The 26987-nt window shown below is 56.3% G+C and overlaps 2 protein-coding genes across 4 annotated transcripts; one reads left to right on the top strand and one right to left on the bottom strand.

The window, feature by feature from the left end:
- The first annotated feature begins 210 nt into the window (after nt 1–210).
- HSD3B7 (hydroxy-delta-5-steroid dehydrogenase, 3 beta- and steroid delta-isomerase 7) lies at nt 211–4209 on the top strand. 3 transcript variants are annotated; one of them, XM_025370641.1, is made up of 7 exons: nt 222–317; nt 677–848; nt 1073–1228; nt 1447–1555; nt 1629–1728; nt 1864–2026; nt 2809–4209. In XM_025370641.1, exons 2-7 carry the CDS (start codon nt 683–685, stop codon nt 3222–3224), a joined length of 1110 nt encoding a protein of 369 aa, XP_025226426.1. In that variant the 5' UTR covers nt 222–317; nt 677–682; the 3' UTR covers nt 3225–4209. The 3 variants fall into 3 exon arrangements, with proteins under 3 accessions (XP_025226428.1, XP_025226426.1, XP_025226427.1); XM_025370643.1 differs by lacking the exon at nt 1864–2026 and having other exon boundaries at nt 211–317; nt 484–848; XM_025370642.1 differs by lacking the exon at nt 1864–2026.
- A 3095-nt stretch (nt 4210–7304) lies between these two features.
- Nucleotides 7305–26552, bottom strand: STX1B (syntaxin 1B). The gene is made up of 10 exons (XM_025370644.1): nt 26268–26552; nt 17103–17177; nt 16733–16832; nt 16567–16641; nt 12846–12919; nt 12313–12421; nt 12045–12118; nt 8382–8519; nt 8165–8275; nt 7305–7936 (listed from the first exon to the last, which is right to left on the bottom strand). Exons 1-10 carry the CDS (start codon nt 26295–26297, stop codon nt 7856–7858), a joined length of 867 nt encoding a protein of 288 aa, XP_025226429.1. The 5' UTR covers nt 26298–26552; the 3' UTR covers nt 7305–7855.
- Nucleotides 26553–26987: the final 435 nt, after the last annotated feature.

The following is a 26987-nucleotide window of genomic DNA, read 5'->3' as shown; positions in this document are numbered from 1 at the left end:
AGGTCACACTGTGGGATGAGGTCACCCGCTGGCTCCACCCAGAGCCCCGGACCCCTTAGCCCACTCAGCAAGTTCCAGCTTCATCACCCCAAGTTCTCTGCTGGACCTGGATGCCCGTGGAGCACAGAGTGGCCGCCAGGGGGCGCCTTAGGGCAAGAGTGGTGGGGGTTGTGGCTGGGCGGGTCTCTGTTCCTGGAATGGGGCAGGAGGGAGAAGGAGGAGCCAGCGGAAGGGGACGGTGTGTGGGCTGGCCAGCCCTGGACGAAAGAAGAGGGCCCCTCCAGGCCAGTCTGGGCACCCTGGGACAGCGGCTGCAGGTAGGCAGAGGCGCTGCCAGTGCCCACCCAGGTGGCCTTTCCCTCCATCCGGCCCTTCCCGCCTTCCTATAACCTTCCCTCCACCTCCCTCAACTCCCGGCCTCCCCACCCTTTTACTGCCCTCAGACCTCTCTCCCCAAACCCTGACCCCTTCCTGTACCCCAAGCCCGTCCCTCTCTCCATAACTCAGCCATCAGCAGGGGCAGATGGCTGGTGGCCTGGTTGCTGCAGCTCCCAGGATCAGCTCTGCCCTCCCCCCAAACGCCAGCCTCTTCAGTGCTCCAGGGCACCTCCAGCAGTAACAGGTGGTTGCGGCAGGTGGCAGCCAGTCCCTGGGTGAGCCAAGGTCTTTTCCCCAGCCGGGCATGGCCGACTCTGCACAGGCCCAGAAGCTGGTGTACCTGGTCACAGGGGGCTGCGGCTTCCTGGGAGAACACGTGGTGCGAATGCTGCTGCAGCGGGAGCCCCGACTCGGGGAGCTGCGGGTCTTTGACCGACACCTGGGTCCCTGGCTGGAGGAGCTGAAGACAGGTTCGTGTTGGGGGAGCTTGTGGCGGAGAGGGTGTGGACGCTTCCCCATCCCTTCCAAAGCTGGGATCCCCACCCCTGCAGTGGAACAGATGATGCTGGTTTCTGTCCACATGGATGGGACGAGTGAGTCACATTGGGAACGTGACTCCAGAGTGGAAGATGAACCCAGTTTCTGGCCTCTGGCCCCAGCTGTGACATGGCCTGTGTCCTCTAACCCCGGCCAGGGCCTGTGAGGGTGACTGCCATCCAGGGGGACGTGACCGAGGCCCATGAGGTGGCAGCAGCTGTGGCCGGAGCCCATGTGGTCATCCACACGGCTGGGCTGGTAGACGTGTTTGGCAGGGCCAGTCCTGAGACCATCCATGAGGTCAACGTGCAGGGTGAGGAGCCCTGGATACTCCTGGCCATCTTGCTTGTTTGTTCCCCACTCTATCTTTGGCCTTCACCTCCTGTGACTCCCCTGGGACAAGCTGTCCTATTGACAGCCCTGCCCCCGCCTCCCCTGACCTGTTGTGGTTTTTCCTGGACCTGGGATGGGGAGGAGGAAGATGCAGAGAGGGAGGAAGCTGCAGCCTGGATACACCCCCTCCTCTGCCAGGCACCCGGAACGTGATCGAGGCTTGTGTGCAGACTGGAACACGGTTCCTGGTCTACACCAGCAGCATGGAAGTCGTGGGGCCTAACACCAAAGGTCACCCCTTCTACAGGTGAGTGGCAGGCCCTCCTGTCCTCTAAGAGCCCATTTCCCTCAGCATTGAGTCTTCCTTCTCCTCCCGCCAGGGGCAACGAAGACACCCTATATGAAGCAGTGCACAGGCACCCCTATCCTTGCAGCAAGGCCCTGGCTGAGCGGCTGGTCCTAGAGGCCAATGGGAGAGAGGTGAGCCCAGAAATAGGAGGCACAGAGATGGGGCTCCTGCCCTGTACACCCCCTTACCCCGCCAGCCCAAGGAAGCTGGGGCTGAGAGCGAGCTGTCAGGTCTCAGGTCTCAGCAGTGCCTGCCTTTGCCACCAGGTCCATGGGGGGCTGCCCCTGGTGACGTGTGCCCTTCGTCCCACGGGCATCTACGGTGAAGGCCACCAGATCATGAGGGACTTCTACCGCCAGGGTCTGCGCCTGGGAGGTTGGCTCTTCCGGGCCATCCCGGCCTCTGTGGAGCATGGCCGGGTCTATGTGGGTGAGGACGGGGCTAGGCAGGGGGAGGCTGAGAATATGACAGGAGGACTTGCTCTAGAAGGGGGCAGGACCTATATGACCCTGGGAGAGAAGTGTGGACTCTGATTAGAAAAATGTGGTCTATACATGGGCCAAGGTAGACTGTGATTATGTGGGGAAAGCCTGTGATTATGTGTCTACACAGTCTGCAGAGAATACAGGATCTATGCAAGTTGGGATATTAAAAAGTGTATCATAGGCTACAAAGATTGCAGCTGCGGGAGCAGCCATTCCCCAGGAGAGGAGAGGAGAGGGACAGTGTCTACACAGCACTAAAAGGGCTGGGTTCAGTGGCTCACACCTATAATCCCAGCACTTTGGGAGGCTGAGGCAGGAGGACGGCCTGAGCCCAGGAGTTGGAGGCTGCAGTGAGCTATGACCACACCAACTGGACTCCAGCCTGGGCGACAGAGAAAGACCCTATCTCTAAAACTAAAAAGGGAGTAGCATCTACAGAGGGAATAATGTCACCTGCCGCTCCATCCTGCAATCCCCAAGCCCCTCAGGGCCCACCCCACAAGTCCTGGCTTCTCCATCCTCTCCCCAGGTTCTTTGCAGATGCAGGCGGGCCCAGGAGAGCAAGTGACTACCAGGGCGAGGGAAACGGCAGCCTTTCCCAGGCTGCTGTGGGGATGTGGGTGGCAACTACCTGGACCCAAAGAGGGGGTGGCCCAGGAGAGCAGTCTCGATGTGGTGTCACAAGGGCGCTCAGGGGTGTGTCCGCCTCTCTTCTGCCACCGGCAGGCAATGTGGCCTGGATGCATGTGCTGGCAGCCCGGGAGCTGGAGCGGCGGGCAGCCCTGATGGGCGGCCAGGTGTACTTCTGCTACGACGGATCGCCCTACAAGAGCTACGAGGACTTCAACATGGAATTCCTGGGCCCCTGTGGACTGCAGCTGGTGGGTGCCCGCCCACTGCTGCCCTACTGGCTGCTGGTGTTCCTCGCTGCCCTCAATGCCCTGCTGCAGTGGCTGCTGCGGCCGCTGGTGCTCTACGCGCCCCTGCTGAACCCCTACACGCTGGCCGTGGCCAACACCACCTTCACTGTCAGCACCGACAAGGCTCAGCGCCATTTTGGCTATGAGCCCCTGTTCTCGTGGGAGGATAGCCGGACCCGCACCATTCTCTGGGTACAGGCCGCTGGGAGTTCAGCCCAGTGACGGTGGGGCTGGGGCCTGGAGGCCCATCATGGCACATCCACCCAGGTCCTGAGCCCTCACACCCTGGACGGGAAGGGACGGCTGCATTCCAGAGCAGGAGGTAGGGCTCTGGGGCCAGAATGGCTGTCCTAGAGCCCTCCACATTTTTTTTTTTTTTTTTTTGAGACAGGGTCTTGCTCTGCCACCGAGACTGGAGTGCAGTGGCGTGATCATAACTCACTGCACCCTCAACCTCCTGGGTTCAAGTGATCCTCCTGCCTCAGCCTCCTGAATAGCTGGGACCACAGGTGCACACCACCACACCTGGCTTTTTTTTTTTTTTTCTTTTTTTTTTGGTAGAGACAGGGTCTCACTATATTGTCCAGGCTGGTCTTGAACTCCTAGGCTCAAGTGATCTTTCCACCTGGACCTCCCAAAGTGCTGGAACTACAGGTGTGAGCCACCGTGCCCGGCCCAAGCCCTCCACATCATCAATCCAGGAGCCTTGAGTCTGTGTTTTGTCCTGACGCCTCGAAGTCCTAGGGCTGTCAGGATACAAGGGCAGGGTTTGGGGACAGAGTGTCCTTCCTCTGTCCTCTCACCCCGGTCCTGATGGCCGCTTGGTGAGGGTCGGTGCCCTGGCGACCTGCCCGGGCTCTCTTCTGGCTTTCTGAGCAGGAAGCGAGCAGAGGCTCCACAGGCTCACGCTGCTCTCCTGACATCCACGCATGACCTTCAGGTCTCAGTGCAGAGTGCAGAGGCGGCTCTGGTTCCTCCAGCCACCTCAGTCCCTCTTTGGGAAGTGATGTTCCCATTGTTTTTCAAAGGCCTCACCTTCAACCGTCTGTCTTAGAATTCCCCTCTGGAGGGCTGCGGCCTCCCTGCGCTTTCACTTCCCACCTCTCTACCCAAGTTCCTTCCCTGCACATCGCCAGCCCCAGGCCTGGGGATGTCCCAGATGCTGTACCTGGCTGCGCCCAGATTAAAAGCCTCATCCACGACTGTGTCCATCTGTCTGTCCAGCTCTCCCTCCCGCTCCCCGCACCCCGTGTCCGCCTCCCCACGGCGCCCATCCCACGTGGGGACAGAAGGAAGTGAGCACACAGCACGCCCGCTGTTGGATTGATTGCTATTTCTCCCGTCCCACAGGGCCCGACCTGGCCCGGGGTGGGGTGGGGGGCTCTGGGGACAGGACATGCAGGGCGGAAGGGGGGGCGGGGGCAGGATTTTCCTGTGTTTTATCCATTTGCAAGTTGGTCACCAATAGAGAGAAATGGGACTCTGAGGGCTAACAGGAGAGGGCGGCCTGGCTCTGGGCCCCAGCCAGGCCCCAGGAGTCCTGTCCCCTCTGGGGAGGGGAGGGAGAGAGCTCTAGAAACCAACGGAGAAACAGAGAAGGGGGCAGGGGCTCATGTCAGCAAACACAGCTACATCACGTGACACGCCAGCGACACAGAAACACACGCCAACGCACACGGCTGCACAGCGGGCAGGGGCGGTTAGGGGAACGGGAGCCGGGGGCCACCCATCTTGTCCTCTGCGGGGCGGGCTGGGGGGCAGGGTGAATGCATAGAACACGTCATGTGTACACGCTCAGGGCGTGGCAAGAGCGTGCGACCCACGGGCACATGGGATGGACACGCAGTGTGCTTCATGAGGGACGGGAACAGGGAGGAGGGGGAGGAGGAGCACTGAGCCCTGGCCAGGCCCGGGACCACCCGCAGGGCACACATGGGGCACACGTGGGCTCGATGGTTGTAGGCGCCTGGGCAGGCGGCACACATTTGTCCGAGAACATGCAAAAGACACCAGCCCCCAGACAACACACCAGGACGCACACAGACAGCAGCCGACAAGCAGACACATCATAGGATGCGGGGGACGCGTAGAAAGTCAGGGCACAGCAGACCCTTGGAGATCCCCTGGTCCACCTGAGGCCCAGAGAGGAGCAGCTGTGGGCCCGATGCCACGCCAGGCGGTGGAAGCGGTGCCCCAGCCATGCTGCAACCCTTCTCCTGTGGCCCCAAGGCCGTGGGACTTCCAGAAACACCTGGGCTGAATGGGGGTCCTGTCCAGCCAGGCAGAAGAGGGGACTGGGGGCTGGGGTCTGCTCTGGCATCTCCCAGGCAGCCCGAGATGGGAACAGGAAGGCTGTGGCCAGACTTGGGGCAGACTTCCTGTCCTGCAGAGGGTGGTTCTGGGAAGGGACAGGCAGGCCCCCAGGTCAGGACAGCCCACCCGGGGTTACGCACATGGCCATACTGACACGCACACAGGACAGGGGAGAGCTCGGCTGTCTGAGCTGGAGTACAGGCGGAGGGGTACTGTGTTCTGGGAGGTCACATCTATATGGCCACACACACACACAATGCACACACACACACAATGTACACACACACACAATGTACACACACACAAATGTACACACAAGTACGCTTCACATGACCTGGGACCCCGGGGTCCACACACACACTGAGTCCCTCGCCTGTGCACACATAAGCCCCATGCCAGGGCACGGCACATTTGTGTACTTGTGTGTTCACCTTTCATGCTCCTGGGCCACAGAGCGGGGGCCTCTAACACTGTCCTTTCTCCCACGCACCACCTACCCGCCACCAAACCCACAAACTGTGCCTGTGCTGGCAACACAACAGGGGAGGTGCTAGCCCCTTCCTCGCACCAGAAACCCAGGCCTGCGTACCCCTCAGTCGCACCCTGGTGTGGGGAGCAGCCTGAGGGCTCAGCAGGAGAAGTGTCAGGGATGGGTCTTGGGACCCAGCCCACCCTGAGTGGCCACTGCCACACTGGCCACTCCAGTACGTCTGAAATAAACAGTTCCCCAAACCCGAGTTCCCTGAGGCAGAGCCCAGAGCATCCGATGGGGCAGTGGGGGACACACAGTCCTCTCCCAGGTCCAAGGTGGTTGTGTGAGGAAGGGGTCGTGTCCTGATCTTTGATCTGTGCAGGGAAGTCCTTGGCATTTTGCCTCATCAGTAACATTCCTACAAGTAGCCCTTTCCTTCCAGGAGGCATTCGTGTGGTCCCTGCACCCATGCCAGCATGCATGGTTTGTGCCTGGTGTGGCCCCTGCCTGGGGCCACCTCAGCCTTGCCATGTGTGAGCACACGGAGGGGTACCAGCTTCCAGGGGCTCAGGGCTATGCTGGGCAGAGACACGGAGGAAGATGAGGATCTGGGTGTGAGTGAGCAGAGCCCTGAGGCCAGGCAGGCAGGAAGCTCTGGCTGCACAATGATGTAGCCATGTGTGTGGCCACACGGGCACTGGGCAGCGCCTCTGGGGAGAGGGGCGGGGCAAGGACAACTGGAGAGACAAACCCAGATGGGGCCACATCCTTAGAAGTGTGTGTATATGCACATGTGTGTCCGTGTGTGTATTAACGCAGGGCAGAAACACACCATGCAGGTCAGGCGTGGTGGCTTAGGCCTGTAATGCCAGCACTGAGGGAGGCCAAGGCGGGAGGATCACCTGAGGTCAGGAGTTCGAGATCAGCCTGGCCAACATGTCAAAACCTCATCTCTACTAAAATACAAAAATTAACCGGGTGTGATGGCAGGTCCCTGTAATCCCAGCTACTTGGGAGGCTGAGGCATGAGAATCGCTTGAGTAAGGGAGGCGCAGGTTGCAGTGAGCTGAGATCGCGCCACTGCACTCCAGCCTGGGCGACAGAGCAAGACTCCGTCTCAAAAAAAAACAAAAATAAAACAAAAATAAAAAACACACCATGTAGAGAGCCCCTAACACACACACATGCACGCACATGCATGCCACACACACACAGCTGCATTCTAGGTAGCAAGGGATATACATTTCTGTGCCCTCCCAAAGCAGGTGGCCAGTACACAGTGTGGAGGGCTCTATCTGAGAAGACCTATCAACACTTCAGGCACATCCTGGACACACACACACACACAGACACACACACACCCTTCCGAGACACACTGCAGCCCCTGGAGTAATGAAGACATGGGGTGTCTGCCATGGCCTGCGTGTACCTGGGCCTCCCTGGATCCTCTGAGAATGTGAGTGTGAGTACACACACACCACCCGCCTGGTTTGTAGCAGACACAAAGGGCTCGGGTATCAGTGGCTTCGTTGCTGTTGCATTAGGTTCAAACACTCAAACACAAAATTCCACGTACACAAATGGCGTGTCCACAGATCTGTGGTCTCACTCACACACACACACCGTTCACAGAGGACAGAGAGGGGCGTGGTGGGCAGCTGTGTTACACTCGGCTGCAGTCTACACAACAGCCCCGGTGAAGGGGGAAGCTCAGACCACGCACACATACCCGAGGCGGGGGCAGGGGGGTGCTCTGGTGCATCACACACATCACACGCACACACACGCTGGGGTGTCCACACGTCTTGAGCATGTGCCGGCGGCATGCATGTTGGTGTGCATGTGTAATCACGCCTGCTGCGATCTACGTGCGGGGGCGGGGGGGGGGGGTCCATGGCCGGGTAAGGTCCAGGGACACCAGGGTCTGCCATGGGAGTGGAGGAGGGGTGGGGCTGCCTGGGTCTGTTTTGAGGGTGAGCCTGGAGCAGGGGATGGAGTGAAAGGGGTGGTGGGGGTATTGCTCCCGATGTGGTGGGGGAGGGGTCTGGGAGAGAGAAGGGTGGGGGGCCTACAAGCCCAGCGTCCCCCCAATGGATGACGCCAAGACCACCCCCAGCACCACACAGCAAATGATGATCATGATTTTCTTCTGCAGCAGAAAGAGGAGCGAGACAGGGAGACAGTGAGAGAGACCGACACATGGACAGATGCAGGGACAGACGGGGCAGAGGGTGGCAGGGAGAAGAGGGGAGAGAAAACAGAAACAGGAAGAGGTCAGAGCCAGAGATAAGGCTTCCCACCCGCTGCCATCACTCACCTCAGCCCGGGCTCAGCCTTGGGCTCCCCCGCCTACCCCCAAGCCGCCTGCCCCGCTCACCCTCCGGGCCTTGCTCTGATATTTCACTGCTTTCTTGGTGTCAGACACAGCTCGCTCCACGTAGTCTACAGAATGTTCCACGTTGTACTCGATGCGGTCAATCATCTCTCCCTGCAGACAGAGGAGATGTGCATAGGGAGGGATGGGGACTAGGCTGGAAGAGGGGACCTCGGGCCCAGGGAGGTTCCCAGGGTGGCATGGGTGGCAGAGCCGGTACCTGGCTCTCTACAAGCATGGCCATGTCCACAAACATGTCGTGCAGCTCACGGATGCTGGTCTCCAGCTTGATGATCTCATTGTGCCTTGTCTCGATCTCATTCAGCGCCTGCTTCGTCATCTGTGAGTCCATTTTGATCTAGGGCGACGAGGGAGAGAGCTACGATTCCCCTTCACCCCCATGAGCGCCTCCACCGCAGCGGAGTGGCCGGGGCCAAATCCGATGTCATTTACTAGCTGAAACCTTAGGCACATTATTTATCTGCTCTTGGTCTCAGTTTCCCCACCTAGAAAACGTGAATCATAACACTGCCCACCTCACAGTGTGGTTGTGAAGACTGAGTGAGTTAAAATGTGCACATCGGCCAGGCACAAGGGCTCACACCTGTAATCCCAGCACTTTGGGAGGCGGGTAGATCATCTGAGGTCAGTTTGAGACCAGCCTGGCCAACATGGCGACACCTCGTGTCTACTAAAAATATAAAAATTAAGGCCGGGCGCGGTGGCTCAAGCCTGTAATCCCAGCACTTTGGGAGGCCGAGACGGGCGGATCACAAGGTCAGGAGATCGAGACCATCCTGGCTAATACGGTGAAACCCCGTCTCTACTAAAAAATACAAAAAAAAACTAGCCGGGCGAGGTGGCAGGCGCCTGTAGTCCCAGCTACTCGGGAGGCTGAGGCCGGAGAATGGCGTGAACCCGGGAGGCGGAGCTTGCAGTGAGCTGAGATCCGGCCACTGCACTCCAGCCTGGGCGGCAGAGCGAGACTCCGTCTCAAAAAAAAAAAAAAAAAAAAAAAATATATATATAAATTAGCCTGGCATGGTGGTGGGCATCTGTAATCACAGCTACTCGGGAGGCTGAGGCAGCAGAATTGCTTGAACCCGGGAGGCAGAGGTTGCAGTGATCTGAGATCATACCACTGCACTCCAGCCTGGGCAACAAGAGCGAAATTCCATCTCAAAAAAAAAGAGTCAGGGCCGGGCGTGGGGGCTCACGCCTGTAATCCCAGCACTTTGGGAGGCCAAGGCAGGTGGATCATGAGGTCAGCAGATCAAGACTATCCTGGCTAATGCGGTGACACCCGTCTCTACTAAAAATACAAAAAATTAGCCAGGTGTGGTGGCGGGCACCTGTAGTCCCAGCAACTTGGGAGGCTGAGGCAGGAGAATGGCGTGAACCTGGGAGGTGGAGCTTGCAGTGAGCCGAGATCGCGCCACTGCACTCCAGCCTGGGTGACACAGCGAGACTCCATCTCAAAAAAAACAAATAAATAAAAAAAGAGTAGGGAGAGGCTGTAACCTCAGCACTCTGTGAGGCCAAGGCAGGAGGATCACTCGAGCCCAGGAGTTTGAGGCCAGCCTGGGCAACATAGTGAGACTTTGTCTCTACAAAAAAAAAAAAAAAAAAGGAAATTAGCTGCACATGGTGGCACCTGTGGTCCCAGCTACTCAGGAGGCTGAGGCAGGAGGATTGCCTGAGCCCAGGAGGTCGAGGCTGCAGTGAGCTGATTGCTTCACTGCACTCCAACATGGGCCAAAGAGTGAGACCATGCCTCAAAAAACAAACAAACAAACAAACAAACAAACAAAAACTGCCAGTGGGGAAGAGACTCCAACCCACAGTCAGATATGCCTCCTCTCCACAAACACCCAGCCTGAGCCAGGTGACTCACTTCCCAAATTACTCACTGCTCTTACCACATAGAGCCACTCCTCTCCTCTACAGCCTGCCATCGCTCCCCCACACCCAAGGCTCCACACCTTCCCTTCAGCAGTCAAGGCCCAGACTCCCTCTCCCCTCATCTCCTGCTTATCCTACGACCATTCTATAAGCCGAAATCATCCAACGGCTGTTTGGACAGTGTTCAGTCTCCCGGTCTTTGTGTGTGTGTGTGTATGTGTGTGGTTTTTGTTCTTTGTTGAGACAAGTTCTCGCTCTGTGGCCTAGGCTGGAGTACAGTGGTGCTAACAGCTCATTGCAGCCTTGACCTCCTGTACTCAGGCGATCCTCCCACCTCAGTCTCCCGAGTAGCTGCAACCACAGGCACATGCCACCACACCTGACTAATTAAAGCAGGTCGTTTCACCATAGAACTGATTTGCCTACATTAAAAGAAACTGTTTTTTAAATCAAAAAACTTTTTTTTGTAGAGATGGGGTCTCACTTTGTTGCCCAGGCTGGTCTATGGACTCCTGGACTCAAGCCATCCATCTGCCTTGGCCTCCCAAAATGCTGGGATTACGGGTGTGAGCCACCATACCGGGCTGCTCAATGCATTTTCAACAAAGATCAGTTCTCCAAATAACAATGAGCTGAAAACTTTTAAGACAGTCATAGTGCATCCTTTAAACCTGGTCTAGAACCCTTAACCAGAGTCATTTTGCCACCAGAAACAGAAATGGAGACAGGAGTGGGCAGGCCGGGGCAAAAGTCCACTGAGAGAAACAAGAACTAGGCTCGGGGAAAGCCCATCTTTTTTTTTTTTTTTTTTTTTAAGAGACAGAGTCTGTGCCCAGGCTGGAGTGCAGTGGCAAGATCTCGGCTTACTGCAATCTCCGCCTCCCAGGTTCAAGTGATCCTCCTGCCTCAGCCCCCAGTAGCTGGGATTACAGGCATGCACCACCATGCCCGATTAATTTTTGTGTTTTTAGTAGAGACGGAGTTTCGCCATGTTGGTCAGGCTGGTCTCGAACTCCTGACCTCAGGTGATCTACCTGCCTCGGCCTCCCAAAGTGCTGAGATTACAGGCATGAGTCACCACGCCCAGCCAGCCCATTCTTTCATATGTAAAAGGTCAAGAGCAGCACAGGGGGCAAACCTAAGCAAAACTAAAACTTGCTTTTTTAAAAAAAATCTTCAAAACGTAGGTAAATTAGGCTGGGTTTGGTGGTTCACATCTGTAATCCCAGCACTCTGGGAGGCTCAGGCAGGCAGATTGTTTGAGCCCAGGAGTTTGAGATCAGCCTGGGCAACAGCAGAAGAACCCCCATCTCTACAAAAAAAGGTTTTTTAGGCCAAGTGGTGGGTGCCTGTAATCCCAGCTACTCGGGAGGCTAGGGCAGGAGAATCGCTTGAACCCAGGAGGGGGAGGTTACAGTGAGCTGAAATCTCGCCATTGCACTCCAGCCTGGGTGACAAGAGCAAAACTCCATCTTGAACCAAAAAAAAAAAAAAGTTTTTTTTTAATTTAAAAAAAAATTTCTTTTAATGTAGGCAAATCAGTTCTCTGGTGAAACGACCTGCTTCAGTAGCAGAGTATGTCGTGTATCCTAGGGCTCAAGAGTTCTGACTCTGAAACCAGACAGGATTCAACTCCTGGCCCTCCCCTTCGCTCTGAGATCTTGCCAAGTGATTTCATCTCTCTGGGCCAGTTTTCCTCATCTGTGAAATGGGGTTTCCTCGAAGGGGATGTGTGAGTATTAAATGAGTTGGTGGGTGAATGTGAAGATGGAAAGTGCTTAGAACAGTGCATGGCACACGAACGACTCCGTCATCTGATGGGGGTGCCTTCCTGCTCCGCTCCCATGGAATTCCCCAGTTCCTGGCTCAGGCTTCCCGCTGCTCATTTTTCCAGGGTGAACTTAGGACCTTAGTTCAACCTGAACTTAGGGAGGGGAGGCAAAATTTTCCAAAAACAGAACCCGCCCCACCCGCGGCTCACATCATCTGTGAAGATAGCCAGCTTCCCGCTCTCCAGCATGTCTTCCAGTTCTTCGTTGGTGGTGGTCCTTCCAGCTGCGGGAAGAAAGGACGCCCTGCTCAGCGGCTGGGACAGCCTGGGGGCCTGAGCTGGGGTGATGGGGCGGGGACCCGGAGCCCACCCTCCCAAGCCGCCTTAGGCCACTGGCCCCCTCCAGAGAGGAAATGCCTGGAAGGGGGCTTGGGCAGCCTCGAGGAGTTTGGGGTCCTGGGGTGGGGGGCACACGCACTGATCTCCAGTTGCCGCTGGATCCGGTCCTTGCAGCGGTCCCGGTACTTGGACTGGGTCGCGTTATATTCGGTCATTACCTCCACGAACTTCCGGGACAGTGTGGAGTGCTACGGTGGTGGTGGGAGGACAGACGGATCAGGGAGGGAATCAGGGAGGGAGTCAGGGAGCAGAGACCGAGGCAGGTGAGGAGGCAGTGCACGGGCGGAATAAGGAGGACGCGCTGAATTAGTTTACGGTCCTTTCTTCAGCCTGGGCCGCGATCCCAAACCCTGACAAGTTCATGGTTCCCTACCCGCCCCGTACCCCCATCTTAGGCTAGCACCAGCTAGAGACACTGCTACGGAGCTGAGATACGGCTCGGCCCCGCCCCGGGGCCCCGCCCGCCTCTAGCCTCGCCCCCAGAGCCCCGCCCCAGCCCTCCCTGACCACGCCCCCGCTGGTGCTCGGCCCTGGCCCTGGCCCGCCGCCTCCAGCCTGGGCTCCTCCCGAGTCGGGTCCCTGCCCGGCCCCCGCTGGGCTGCCACCTCCTACCTGGGTCTTGCGGATGCGCAGGTCCGCGGAGGAACGGTTGAGCCCCTCCTCCTGTTCAATGCTTTGCTCGATCGCTGCGGGAGAGAGGGCGCAGTGAAGGGCGGGAGACCCGGGGAACATGGGGCGGGGGTCCGGGGAGTACGAAGGGTCAACACCCCGCGGCAGAGCCAGACCCGGGGAGAAAGGTCATTCCCAGGGCGAGTGGGAGCAGCGGTGCCCCAGGGTAGGATTAGGAGCCAGCAGATAAACAGACGAACAGAACAGACGTTTGAGGGGGTTCCGAAGGCCGGCAGGAAGGGATACTGAGGGTCAGAGGGTCACCAGACAGAAGGGAGCTATTTGTTCTAGTGGCAGAACTGGCTCTTGGAAAGTCCCATCAGTGGTAACTCCTGTCCAAACCCATGAGGGGGTGCCGGTCCACCCCGCGGGAAGGGGCCTTGTAGGTGGGGTGCTCCCTACTTCCTACAGCCCCTGAACAGGGGGCAAGAACGCAGCCCGCGTTTTTTCTGGTGGAAGGCAGTCACCTCCAGGTGGGTCAGGTTCTAGTGGCCCCTCTTTCCCTGGGGAATTCAAGGGCAAACACACGGATATTCCAAGGGAGAAAGCAGCCCCCTCTCTGCCCTGCAAGGTGATCCCCGATCTGGGAATTCCCACTTCTGAAGGATGTTCTGGAAAAGTGCACAGATTAACTGAGATTCCTGCTTCTGGATCACGCACTCCTGACACTATCATTCCGATTTTCTTAAAAAAAGATTGTGGTAAAATCTACCTCGGTGAAATCAGAAAATGCAGCAGGGATGAATCACCAGCCCTCTCAGACCTCACCGGCCTCCAGGCCATTCCTAAGAGCCTCACTCTTCCATTCTGCTGGCAGTGGGGAAGGTACCCGCGGATGGCACCCCAAGGCTCCCCCGATTGAGTGACAGCTCTGGCCCAGCAACACACGGCCCAGGGATATTGGAATCAGCTGGCCTAGATTGGGGCCCTATTGTCAGCCTTGGGGCTGGAGCCAAGTCCAGAGAGAGGGGTCTCTTGCAGGATCTCACTGACTTTTTACAACATTCCTGGAATTTCAGTGATACCAGTTCATGTTTTAGACTAGAAACTCAGGTTCCAATAGGCGAAACCACTCACTCAAGGTCACACCCAAAGCATGAACTCATGCCACCAGCTGGAAGAGGACGAAGAGAATCCTGTCTTCTTTCCTGGAGGTCTGAAAGGTCAACTTCTCTAAACCACGGTCACTTTTCCAGCTTCTTTCTCAGGGCATTCCTGAACCCCTCATCCACAGAGCCCTCCCCAGGGTCTCACAGAGAGTGTTCAAGGTCAAGGCTTGATGGAAACCATTGAGCCCAGCGGATTTTTTTTTTTTTTGAGACGGAGTCTCACTCTGTCGCCCAGGCTGGAATACAGTGGCCGGATCTCAGCTCACTGCAAGCTCCGCCTCCTGGGTTTAGGCCATTCTCCTGCCTCAGCCTCTCGAGTAGCTGGGACTACAGGTGCCCACCACCGAGCCCGGCTAGTTTTTGTTTTTGTATTTTTTAGTAGAGATGGGGTTTCACCGTGTTAGCCAGGATGGTCTCGATCTCCTGACCTCGTGATCCGCCCGTCTCAGCCTCCCAAAGTGCTGGGATTACAGGCTTGAGCCACCGCGCCCGGCCGGAGCCCAGGGGATTTTAAACTGCCAGCAGGAACCTTGTTTCTGAGAAGGAATTTCAGGGGCTGTTGCAGAGAATGAAGAGAGATCAGGCAGGTAGGTGCTCCCAGCTCCAGCTCAGCTAGAACAACCTGACTTTTATGTTTTATATATTGGGATTCTTTGTATGACTTTGGAAAAAAAAAAAAAAAAAGATTTTGATGCCCTCCACCCCCCATCCCTAAAACAAGCTAATTTTGAAATTGCTTTCATTTTTCTTACTATACTGATAAGGAAGCTGAGAGTAGGGGACTTGTCCACAGTGAGCTGATGGTGGAGGTTGGACTCTGTCTGCCTGGATTTGCACTTAACATTCTCCCAGATTCAGACAGTTTCCATCCAGCAGACTCTCCCGAGTACAAAGGGCTTGTTTTTACAAATCCACACCAGAGGCTCACCTATGGCCTCCCCTTGAGTCCAGAGGGCATGGAGTTAATACCCTCCTCTCTCTGGACCAAGGTCAGTGCTCTCCGGGCCAGGTAGCTGATACAGTTCCTCTTCCCCAAAGCCTAGCAATGTGCTTCGGACATTGGAGGTGCTCAGCATATGTTTTCTGATACGGAATTACCAGGAGCATGCAAAACATCGTGCCGGTAACACTGCTATTTCCCTGGTATGAGCAGACAAGGAGGTTCCCAACCCACGGTGCTTTGGGGGAAGGTGGTTATTACCAGCACCCTAGTCCTTAAATTAGAGTGAATAAATGAACATTTGGCAAGGCCGTCTTGAAAGCTCGCCAGCCCCTGATGTCAGCCACACAAGTCCAATCTGTCCCGAGCCAAGGATACCGATTCAGAGGCATTTGCTGGGCCCACCCACTGGGTGCTCCGTGCCATGCCGGAGTCCTGCTTAGGAGAAATGAGGACTTAATGAAATCGAAACCACTTGGAAGACCACCTTTTTCTAGTGAACCTTCATGCTGGTGGAACCAGCCGGGCTCAGATGCAATTTAGACAAACACTCTCCTCTCCCTTATTTCCTATCATACATCTTTCTCCAAAGAATTGGAGCAAGGGGGAAAGCTGGGGTTTTGTGCTTTCTCACTGTTTAATAATCTGGCTCCTGGAACTTTGTAGAAATTCCTTAGAGAAAGGCCTGTTTTTCTCAATGGATGGCAAAGTTCTTTTTTTTTTTTTTTGAGGAGTCTTGCTCTGTCCCCCAGGCTGGAGTGCAGTGGCGCGATCTCGGCTCACTGCAACCTCTGCCTCCTGGGTTCAAGTGATTCCCCTGCCTCAGCCTCCCAAGTGGCTGGGATTACAGGCGCCCGCCACCACGCCCGGATAATTTTTGTATTTTTAGTAGAGGTGGGGTTTCACCATTTTGGCCACGATTTAGTTAGGATTTCGAACTCCTAACCTCAGGTGATTCACCCACCTTTGCCTCCCAATGTGTTGGGATTATAGGTGTGAGCTACCACGCCTGCCCCTCCCCCCCCTTTTTTTGAGACAGGGTCTCTGTCTGTAACTCAGGCTGGAGTGCAGCAGCATGATCTCGGCTCACTGCAGCCTTGACACCCTGGACTCAAGCGATTCTTGTGCCTCAGCCTCTCGAGTAGTTGGAACAAGAGGCACGCACTATCATGCCCAGCTAATTTTTTTTTTTTTTTTTTGAAATGGAGTCTCTCTGTCACGTAGACCAGAGTGCAGTGGTGTGATCTCAGCTCCCTGCAACCTCCACCTCCTGGGTTCAAGCAATTCTCTGCCTCAGCCTCCTGAGTAGCTGGGATTACAGGCGCCTACCACCACACCAGGCTAATTTTTGTACTTTTAGTAGAGACAGGGTTTCACCATCTTGGCCAGGCTGGTCTTGAACTCCTGACCTCGTGATTCACCTGCCTCGGCCTCCCAAACTGGCCCAGCTAATTTGTGTATTTTTTGTAGAGACAGAGTTTTGCCATGTTGCCCAGGCTGGTCTTGAACTCCTGGGATCGAGCAAATTGGCCTCGCCTTGACCTCCCAAAGGCCTGAGCCACCATGCTCTACCCACAGTTCTTTTCCTCCCTGGTTGAGGGGTTGAACTCCTCACCTTTCAATTTGGACCGAACCTTGTTGGCCGTCTTCTTGATGTCTGCAGTGAGGTCCTCCAGCTCCTGTTTGGTCTCTAAGGGGAGAGCGAGGACAAGTGAGATGTCTGGGTGGGAACCCCAGAGCCCTTCTCCTTCCACCCCACAGTCACTGGCAGCCACACTCACTCTCATCTGGGTTGGGGGCAGCCAGGATGGCGCTATGCTGTTTTTTCACCTGCTCCACATCCTCCGACAGTTTCTCAATGCAGCCCCGGATCTCTTCCACCTGGAGGAGAAAATCGGCTATACCCAGCCAAGTTGTCAGGCCAAACAACGGGTTCCAGGGGAACCAGCCAGGGTTCAGGGGGAGGACCAGCCCCAGAAGGGCTGATAAAAGGCCGGGGAGAGCGCAGGAGCAGGGAAGTGGGGGACAGGAAAAAGGAAGTTGTTGGTGGCTAGGGGCTGGGTGCTGGGGCTGCGGCTGGAGCTGGGCGCTGGGGCTGGGGCTGGGCGCTGGGGCTGGGCACTGGGGCTGGGGGCCTTGGAGGCCCATTACCTGTTCAAAGAACTCATCCATGAAGTGGTCCCGATCCACGTGGACCACCTCCTCTTCATCATCACTGTCTTTCGCCTGGGGGCAAAGGAAGGCTGAGTCCATGAGCAGGCCCTACCTGGGTCCCCAAGGCTGGCTCCCGGCTCTCCTGCCCTCTCCCTGCCATGCACACACAGGTGCTCCCAGCTCCAGGCTCAGAGAAGGGGTCCTGGGAGGGGTCCCATGCAGGGGAGATGACAAAGGCATCAAAAGTATCTGTCAGCCCAAAGGATTCCTTAGAAGAAATTGGCAAAAGACCCCCTCTCAGGGCAGATGTGGCCTTGGGGGCGCAGAGTCAGCCTTGACCAACCAATAGGGATAATTTCAATATTTCAACAACCGGCTCAATGTCAGGCTTGCAGTAACTGACCCTGGGCTCCGTGAAGGGTCCTGGACTGGAGTCCCAGGAGCCTGGATCTCCCTACTGTCCCTGCTCTCCTGCCCGGATCTCACTTTACTCCTTCTCTTCCTCTCCTGCCCCACCCGACCAGACATGTCCCCTATGCAAGGTCACTTCACTGACAGCGGCAGGCACGAAGTTGAGCAAGCAGTGAGGGCTGGATAGGAGACACAGGCAGCACCCCGACCTCCCTTGCGCCCTGTGCCCCCCTCCTCCCGCCCACTCTCCCTCCCCTCCCAGCCGGCTCTCCCTCACAGCGGATTCACTTCCTTTCATCCAGCCCCTTCCAACTTCACACCCACCTACTCTTGCTGGCTTGGATTTCCCAGTTGCAACCTGCAGCTGCTCAACCCTCCACCCGCAGGGCTCAGAGACACAAAAGGATTTACCCACCCACAGCACCACTGCCACCGACAGACAGACTCGCAACACAGACAGAAGAGCTGACACCCAAGGCACACAGGAATAGGCCCCCCGACACCCACACGGAGATGCACTGATGCTGGTGTTCACCCGCACGCAGACTCAGCTGAGCCGCACTGACGTGTGTGGACACTGGCGTTCAGCTGCACCCCCGAGGACATTTGGGAGGGCTCACTGGGCTTGTTCTTCCAGCTTCTCCGAGCCTCATGTCTGCACACACGCTCAGAGCTGGACAGGAGGAAAGGCTGTAGGGGAGGCGCACCGTGCTACACACGCCTGAGTCCTTCTCTGCTTGGGACAGAGGTCTGATGGCAAAATCTGAGCCCATCAAGCTTAATGACATCTGTAGCCCTGATCAGTCCCAATGGAAATGCATACAGAGTTCATCCTGATTTCCAAAAAGAACCCAGCCAGAGCTCAGACAGAATCCAACCCCCAGAGCCTGGGTGAAATCAAGACAGGATCCAAACAGCATCCACCTGGGGGTGTAGTCCGTTGGCATCTAAAAAGAAGAGCTCGCCAGGGTCCCAGCGGAATGCAGACAGGGCCTGACAGAAACCAGACAGGCTCGGACTGAACTAGCCGAGGCTCACACAGATCCCAGACAGATCCCAGACAGCTCAGATTGAACCTAGACAGGGCCAGATGGGACCTAGGTGCAGTCCACACAGCCAAAACTCAGGATCACCAGCGCCCCACAGCCCCGGGAAAAGCCCGCACAGCCCGGGGGGCCTCCAGCTCCACGCTCCTGAAGCCACCCCAGCCTTCCTGCTAAGCCCGGCCCAAATGGAGCTCCAGGGAGTCTTCACACAGACGCTGGGCCCACACTGTGTCGGAAAATGCGTTCAGCGCTTGTGTTGAATTTCCAGACAATCCCAAACATCTGCCTGGAAAGGGGGTTTCCTCCATCTTGGCTCACAGCTGCCCCCAGAAAGTGGGGTGGCACAGGTGGCATAAGTTGGGGACCCTGGGAGGCTCTGGGATGCTGGGCTCACCTCTGGGGACCCATCGGCCTACCCTGATGCTCTTCATTTTCTCTGTTCTCAAAACCCAGCTGTGCCACAAGGGCCTTCTTCCCCTAGAGCCAAAAGCCTTCCTCTGCCCTTTCCCTCCCTTCAACCATTCACTCAGCCACCAGCCTCACGCAGGTCATGCGGCCTCTCCCTGGCCCGGGAGCCTGAGGACTTTCCCGTTCTCTGTCTCTCTCCCTTCCCCCTGCTAACGTTAGGAAGTCCTTCCTAAAATCTAATTTCAATCTCTCCTGTTGTTCTTGGAGCCACCTCCCTTAGGTTCATCTCTGGAGCACCCTGAGCTACCTATTTGTCCTCAAGAGAGGAAGAAAGATAGAAGGCCCCAGTGTGGTTTATTTGGTATAATAAATACAAAGAGAGCTGGGAGCTAATAATCCTCTACCATTTACAAACACTTTTACATCCATAATCCATTTTGATCCTCAGCACTACCAGCCCTTCGAGAAAAGCTGCGCAAACATCATCGTCCCCATTTCACAGATGAGGGAACAGGAAGCCAGAGGGGAAAAAGGAGAGTGACTTGCCCAAGGGCACCCAGGCCATATAGGGCCGGAAAACCATGGGCATCCAGGCCCGCAAAGACCCCTGTTAGGCTTCAGACTGGGCTACCTCCCCCGCTGACTTTCCGCTCCCAGTTACTTTCCCTCTCAGGTGAGCGCCTGCTAAATCCCGATCTGGGGAAGGCTCTGTGTCCGGACAACCTAGCAAAATATGATCACTTGATGGTATTTTTTGCATAAGTCTTACATTCTTGTTATCTCATTTAATCTTCATTAGAACTCTATAAGGACCATTGGCCAACATAATTTAAATTATGCAAATATTTAGATGGTGTTTTACAATGTGCTGGGCACTGTTCTATTTGCTCCACATATATTTATCCATTTCAGTCTTACAACAGCTCCCTCGGAGGTATTATTATTATTATTATTATTATTATTATTATTGACACAGAGTCTTGCTCTGTCGCCCAGGCTGGAGTGCGGTGGCGCAATCTCAGCTCACTGCAAGCTCCGCCTCCTGGGTTCACGCCATTCTCCTGCCTCAGCCTCCCGAGTAGCTGGGATTACAGGCACCCGCCACCATGCCCGGCTAATTTTTTGTATTTTTAGTAGAGACGGGGTTTCACCGTGTTGGCCAGGTTGGTCTTGATCTCCTGACCTTGTGATCTGCCCGCCTCAGCCTCCCAAAGTGTTGGGATTACAGGCGTGAGCCACCGTGCCCGGCCCCTAGGAAGTATTATTATAGCCCCTGTTTATAGATGGGGAAACTGAGGCATAGAGCTAAATAACTTAGGCCAGTTGTAGTGGCTCACGCCTGTAATCCTAGTACTTTGGGAGGCTCTGGTGGGAGCATCGCTTGAACCCAGGAGTTCAAGACCAGCCTGGGCAACATAGCAAGACCATGTCTCCACAAAAAATACAAAAATTAGCTGGGCATGGTGGTGGGCATCTGTAGTCCCAGCTACTTGGGAGGCTGAAGTAGGAGGATCCCTGGAGCTTAGGAGGTTGAGAGACTGCAGTGAGCTGTGATTGTGCCACTACCACTGCACTCCAGCCTGGGTGACAGAGCGAGACCCCGTTTCTTAAAAAAAAAAAAAAGGAACTTGCCCCAGGTCAGCTGTTAGAAGACCATTTGGCTCTACCCCTGAGCCTCAGTCTCTGCATTTGCTGAATGGTAACAACGCCTACCCCTGGCCGATCCCGTGTTACAGACAAGGAAACAGGCTCAGAGAGGTTGCTTGACCTGCCTAAGGCTTCACAGCAAATAAGGCCAGAGGTAGGACCTGAACCCAGGACTGTCTGGCACTAAATGTCAGGCTCTCTCCCTTCTGTCCTGCTGACAGATGGCAGTCCCTCCTGGTCACAAAGAGCCCACTCTGCCATGTCCTCAGGATTGCTGAATTCCTGCGGCCAGGATGGAAAATCAGCAGGAGGGACCCAGGGCTGCAGGAAGAGCTTGGACAGGAGGCCAGGCCTCCCAGCCTCCGTCTGTCTTGCTGTGTGACCCCAGGCAAACCTCGACTCCTCCCTGGGCCCCAGTTCCCTCGTTGCTGAAATGAGCAGGCTGGTGCAAGTACCTACCCTGCTTTGAGGGGCCCTCCCTGCTCTGAGTGATGCATATTTAGTAATGAGCACAGCATCCATTTCTGGAAGAACTTAGGCCAGTCAAAAAGAAAGCAGGCTGTGGGCAAACCAGACTACCTAGGAAAAGATGATCAAATGTGCCCCAGTCTACTTGATGGTGGCCTCAGGTTACAGGTGAACGATTCAAGCCTCAGTTTCCTCATGTGCAAATCGAGGAGGATAACAGTTCATACACATGTAACACATATATGCTGATTACCATGAGTTGGGGGCTATTACAAGTGCTTTGCATTTCTTTTTCCCTTTTTTTTTTTTTTTTGGAGAGATGGGGTCTCACTATATTGCCCAGGCTGGTCTCAAACTCCTGGGCTCAAGAGTTCCTCCCTCCTTGGCCTCCCAAAGCTCTGGGACGACAGGTGTGAGCCACCGCACCCAGCCTGCATTTCTTGTTTAATTCTCACGACCACTCCATGAGGTCATATTCTTACTCTCATTGGACAGATGAGGAGGTGGAGGTGCAGAGAGATTGGGTAACTTGCCGAAGATCACACAGCTGATGGGATGACTCAAACCCAGGCACTCTGCTCTATAGCACACGGCTCCTTGAGCACTTGAGGGGGATTGAAGGAGAGAGTGCAGTGCCCCTGAACCCCTTCCAGAAGCACCTGGGGACTGCGCATATCAGATCCAAGCCTCCAGCTGTAGCCTGACCTCCTCAGGGGCTCCCTAAGTCCAGGTCTTCCACGCCGGAGCCACCACGGGCCTCGACATGGGCCTCGTGTGTATGTCGATGCGGAGCGACAGCAAGGACAGATACAGAAACGTAAGGAGGAGAGTGACAGTGAGAGCCAGCAAGTCAGTGACCAGAGAGACAGATGGTGAGATGGTGACAAAAACACAGAGGCGGCAAGAGACTGGAATTGGGTGACAGAAAAGTCAGAGGGAGAGAGTGTGCATGCGTGTGAGTGTGTGTGTGTAAACACATGCGTGCCCCAGCACTGACACACACGGGCTCCCCGTGCTCCTCAGGGGTGCAAGCATCATCGTTTGATCGGAGGCAGCAACCTCCCCCCATGCCCCTTCCCCCACCCTCTGCCTCAGTCCATCTGTTTCCCTGGCTGGGGCCTCTCCTTGCTCCCTCCCCCGTGCAGCCTGGCCCTCTCGCCCCGACCTCTCCTCCATCTTTCCTGCCTTACCCCTTGCCCCTTCCTCATCCTCCCTCTGCCTCATGGAGTCATTCATTCATCTAACAGATGCGTTGGATTTGTGCCAGGTGCTCTATCTGGGTGCTGCTGGCGATGTGGTGGTGAAGAAGACAGGCGAGAAGGGCCTGCCTCCAGGGAGCTGGCATTCCAGTGGGGGAGGCAGACAATGGGAGGTGAACAAGACCATTTCAGATTGTGCTGAATAGCAGAAGGGAGATAAGCAGAAAGATGGGATCGAGAGACACAGGGATTGGCGGGGATTGTGGAAGGATTTCTACAGGACAGTCAGCAGGGCTTTTCTGGGGAGGTGACATCTGAGCTGGGCCCTGAAGGAGCCAACTGTGCCACAAAGATGGGGAAACAGAATTCAGGGCAGAGGGAACAGCATGCACGAAGGTCCTCGGACAGGAGTAAACTTGTGTGTTTGGATGTCAGAAAGAAGCCCAGTGCCGGCCCAGCGTGGTGGTTCACGCCTAGAATCCCAGCACTTTGGGAGGGCGAGGCGGGAGGATCATTTGAGGCCAGGAGTTCAAGACCAGTCTGGTCAACATAGACCCCATCTCTACAAAAGTAAAAAGAATTAGCCAGGCATGGTGGTGCGCATCTGTAATCCCAGCTACCTGAGAGGCTGAGGCAGGAGGATCCCTGGAGACCAGGAGGTCGAGGCTGCAGTGAGCTGTGATTGTGCCGCTGCGCTCCAGCCTAGGCAACAGAGGTAGACCATGCCTCTAAAAACATTTTTAAAAATATAAATAAAGGCAGCCCAGAGCAGCTGGAGGATATGGATCCATCACCCAGGGTTCGTGGTCTCCGCCCCCTGTGATTTCAGGGCTGCGTTTCTAAAGCACCTACTATGCCTGCCTCATACCTGAGGGCCTTCAGGGCTCGGGACCGTCCCTCAGCAGGCTTCATCCTGTCCAGCCTCAGATTCAGCCTCCTGCACTGCAGGCCCCGCCTTCTTCCCAGGTTGTCTCCCCACTTCTCCCGCTCGACTCCACAGCTGCCTCTCAGACCTCAGCCCCCCCTGTGCCCCTCCTGTCTTCTCCCATAACCCACCTTCCTCTCCACCTCACTTGCTCCGCTCTTTCCTCTTGAGCCCCACTCTGCCCTCACTCCTTGGACCCTGGGACACCTATTTAGCTGATTAACTCCTCATCGCAGCCTCCACATCCAGCCTAGCACCAACCAAAGTTGCCTGGTAAACTGGATGCAGAAAACCCTGGTTCAAGCCCACCTCGACCATTATGAGTTATCTGACCTTGGACAAGTCAGGTTTTCTTTCCCCCTCTGGCCCTCAACGTACTCCAAAATAAAATAGGGGCCATGTCCTGCCCATCGCAGGGGGCTAGTGTGATGTTGAAGAGAAATAAACCATCTGCTGGGTAACAGACACACAGCACTGTTGGGCCCCTGGCCCCCTCCTAGGCGCCTTGCATATTAACTACTTTCAATCCTCAGGATAACCCTGTGAAAGAGGTACTCTTACTTCTCCCAATTCATACGTGAAGAAATTGAGGACCAGAGAGGTTAAGCAACTTGCCCAAGGTCACACAGGAAGTAGCAAAATTAGAATTTGAACCCAGACAGTCTGGCTCCCGAAACCACTGTGTGACAAACGGACTTGAGAACCTCTTGGGAATGCCAAGGTACTGTTGGAAAGACAATCAGTCCCCTGGGCTAATGTCCCCTCCCACCACCGCCCCTGCCTCATCCCTCCCAGTGTCTCAGAGACCCCATTTCCAGGTCTCCCACACCCTGTCCAGTGTCTCCGGCATCCCAACCTCCTCACTGTCAACTGCAGCAGGCAGACCCTGACACTACCCGAATCTATCAGCTTTTCTCACCCCGCCCGCCCCCTCTTGAATCTCCAGTTTCCCTGAGCTGTGACTAATACCAAAGCCACCACCTCCACTCAGCCCCTTCACCCTTCCACACCACCTCTGGCAGCCACAGCCAGCAGGATTCCTTACCTCTGAGCCGGGGCCCCTGACTCGTTCATGAGGCCTCCCCCTTCCCTGCCTCCCCCTTACCCCGCTTAGCCTTTTCTCTCCCTCTTTCTTGAATTATACCCCAATTCCACACCACCTGATCCCAACCCACTTCCATTTCCCTGGGTTTTGGAGTCATGGAATAGTCCTGGTAGCTGGCGAGCTGGGTTCAAGTCCGGATCCCTCACCTGCTAGCTGTGTGACCTTTGGCAAGTTATTCAACCACTCTGGGCCTCAGTTTTCCCAACTCGAAAATGAAAGAGCCTCTCTGTCCACTTGCCAGGAGGTCGGTGGGGCTCCAATGAGATCACAGATAAAAGCCTGCTCTGCAAACTGCACCATGAGGAGGGGAACTGACAGCACCGATGCTGAAGCCAGCCTGCCTGGATCTGAATTCTGCCTTTACCAGCTGTGTGACTTTGGTCTAATTACTTGACCTCTCTGAGCTCAGGGTCCTTATCTATAAAATGAGATAGCATATATCTATATATCTAAAAAGATATTTATATATCTATGAAATGAGATAACCAGTCTCATAGGATTGCTGTGAGGATCAAAATGAGCGAATGTGCATAAAACACTTCAAACAATGTTTATTATTACTGTCATTTTCCTCATGCCGGAGTGTATATTCGGTAAAAATGTAATAAAGAAACCTTCAAAATTCCCTCCCTCAGCCACCAGCTCCTCCTTGCTTCCCACTTGACAACCTGTCTGTCCCCAGAGACAGCAGTCACTTGCCTCCAAACACCTTCTCTTCTGTCTGTAACCTGGGTCCCCACCCCGAAATCCAGGGACAGCTCTTCACCCCCAGTGCTGAAACTTCTGTTTCAAAGGCCAGAAAAGCAGAGACCTGTGTCAACCTGGCAGATGGGAAACCCAGATTGTAGTCTGCCCCCCACCCACTTGCTTGGTGACCTTGGGCAAGTCCCTTCCCACGCCTGAATCTCAGTTTCCTCATCTGTCAAATGGGGTAATAACCCCTGGGTTAACAACCCACCAGTTCCCTGTAAAGGCTCAGTGCCTTGGGCAGCTTAGCCGGGCCGGTACCCTTATTAACATAACACCAGCAGCCCAGCTCAGCGGGGACTGTCAGCGCTGCCTCCTCTGGCCCCAGGTCATTTCTCCAAATGCCCCAGCCTTCTCCCGGCCCCGGAAACCATTCTCATCCAGCCTCACTCCCCAGTTCCTCCAGGCAGCAGCCTCCACTGCAGTCCTTACCCTGTCCCCACAAAACCAGGGACTGCCTGGCCAGACTCCTGGAGCCGGGCCTCTTCGGGCCTGCAGACCTGGGGCCTGCATCAGCCCTTGACTGCCTAGGGTGCCCCAGTTCCCCCCAGCAGAGCGCAGCCTGTGTTCCATGGCCCTGTCCTCCGCATCCCCACTCCCACCTCTGGGTCACCCCATCTCAGGCCCTGGCCCTCTGGCTCTCTCCGGAGGCCACCTCTTCCCTTCCTGTCTCAGAGAGATTCCCCCTCCCTATGGGGAGTGACACGCGTGTGTGCACACACACACACACACACACTTCATTCACTGCCAGGTACTGGCATCTCAGTCCCAACCTGTGTCCTTCCCTGTAGCATCCCCTGAATCTGGGTCCTGCTAGACTCTCAGCCTGGCCCAGTCACCGCCCCCATGCTTCTCTTTGGCAAATCTGCCCAGGGGATGACAGTCCCCTCCGGTCTCTCCTGACATCCACTCTCTCCCATCTCCAGAGCAGACCCCGGGGCCCTCCTGGGAATGTGGGGTGTTCGAGGCCCCTGAGACCCTTCCTGCCCCCTCGTGTCTTAATGGCCTCCAACCCCTTCCAGCTACTGTCCCCAAAATGCAGGTTCACTGGAGAGACATCAGGCGCCTGAAGATATTGGGGTGCCTTGGCCATCAACCTCCGATCTCATCCTTCGCCCCCACGTTCCAGCACCTCCCCCACTCCATCCCCACGCGCTCCCCAATACTGGGGTCCCGCCCCCCCATTCTCCCCACCCCCAAGCTCACACTCCGCAGCTCCTGAGTCCGATCCTTCATCCTGCGACGGCTCCTCCTCCTCCTCCTCGTCCTCCTGCCTCTGTTGCTGCTCCCGGTCTCCCGCCTCGATGCCGGAGGCCGGGGTCTGGGGGCGCCGGGGGGCGCCGCGGCCGCTGCGGGGGGCCTGCGGGCCGGAGCGGGGGCGGGGCCAGGGGCTGCTGGCCGAGGGCCGGGCAGGGGCAGGGGCAGGGGCCTGGGCCGGGCTCGGCTCTGCCGGGCTGCGGTGGCGATGCGGCTGCGGCACAGGGTAGGATGGAGGGATGCGGGAGCCGAGCGCGGGGGAGGGGGGCGGAGGGAGGTGAGGAGGAAGCGAGGGCGGGGGGAGCGGGAGCGCGCAGGGAGCAGGGGGCATGCGCAGCGCCCGGGCCGGGGGCGCCTGGGGGTTGTAGTCACGGGCTTGGGGGACACCCGAGGAGGGGGCGGGAGAGGCCTGGAGGCGGGTGGGGGTGGGCAGAGCCCCAGGAGCAGGGAGAGATGCGGAGGGCCAAGAGGAGATGCTAGGGTGGCCCCGGGGGGGGGGGGGGGGGTGGCCTGGTGGAAAGAGGGGGTGAGGGAATGAATTCAGGGAATAACCTGGGAGCCGGGATGTGGATCCCTTTCCAGTAGACACAGATAGCGGCTGTGTTTTGTATCTGGTGTCTGCGTGAGGCTGCGCGCGACCACCTCTGCGTGCGAGCCCGTGTGTGTTCC

Source organism: Theropithecus gelada, chromosome 20, assembly GCF_003255815.1.
Source record: "Theropithecus gelada isolate Dixy chromosome 20, Tgel_1.0, whole genome shotgun sequence".
Lineage (NCBI taxonomy): Eukaryota > Metazoa > Chordata > Mammalia > Primates > Cercopithecidae > Theropithecus > Theropithecus gelada.
Note: the sequence above shows the minus strand (reverse complement) of the source record. Positions and strands in the feature narration are given on the sequence as shown.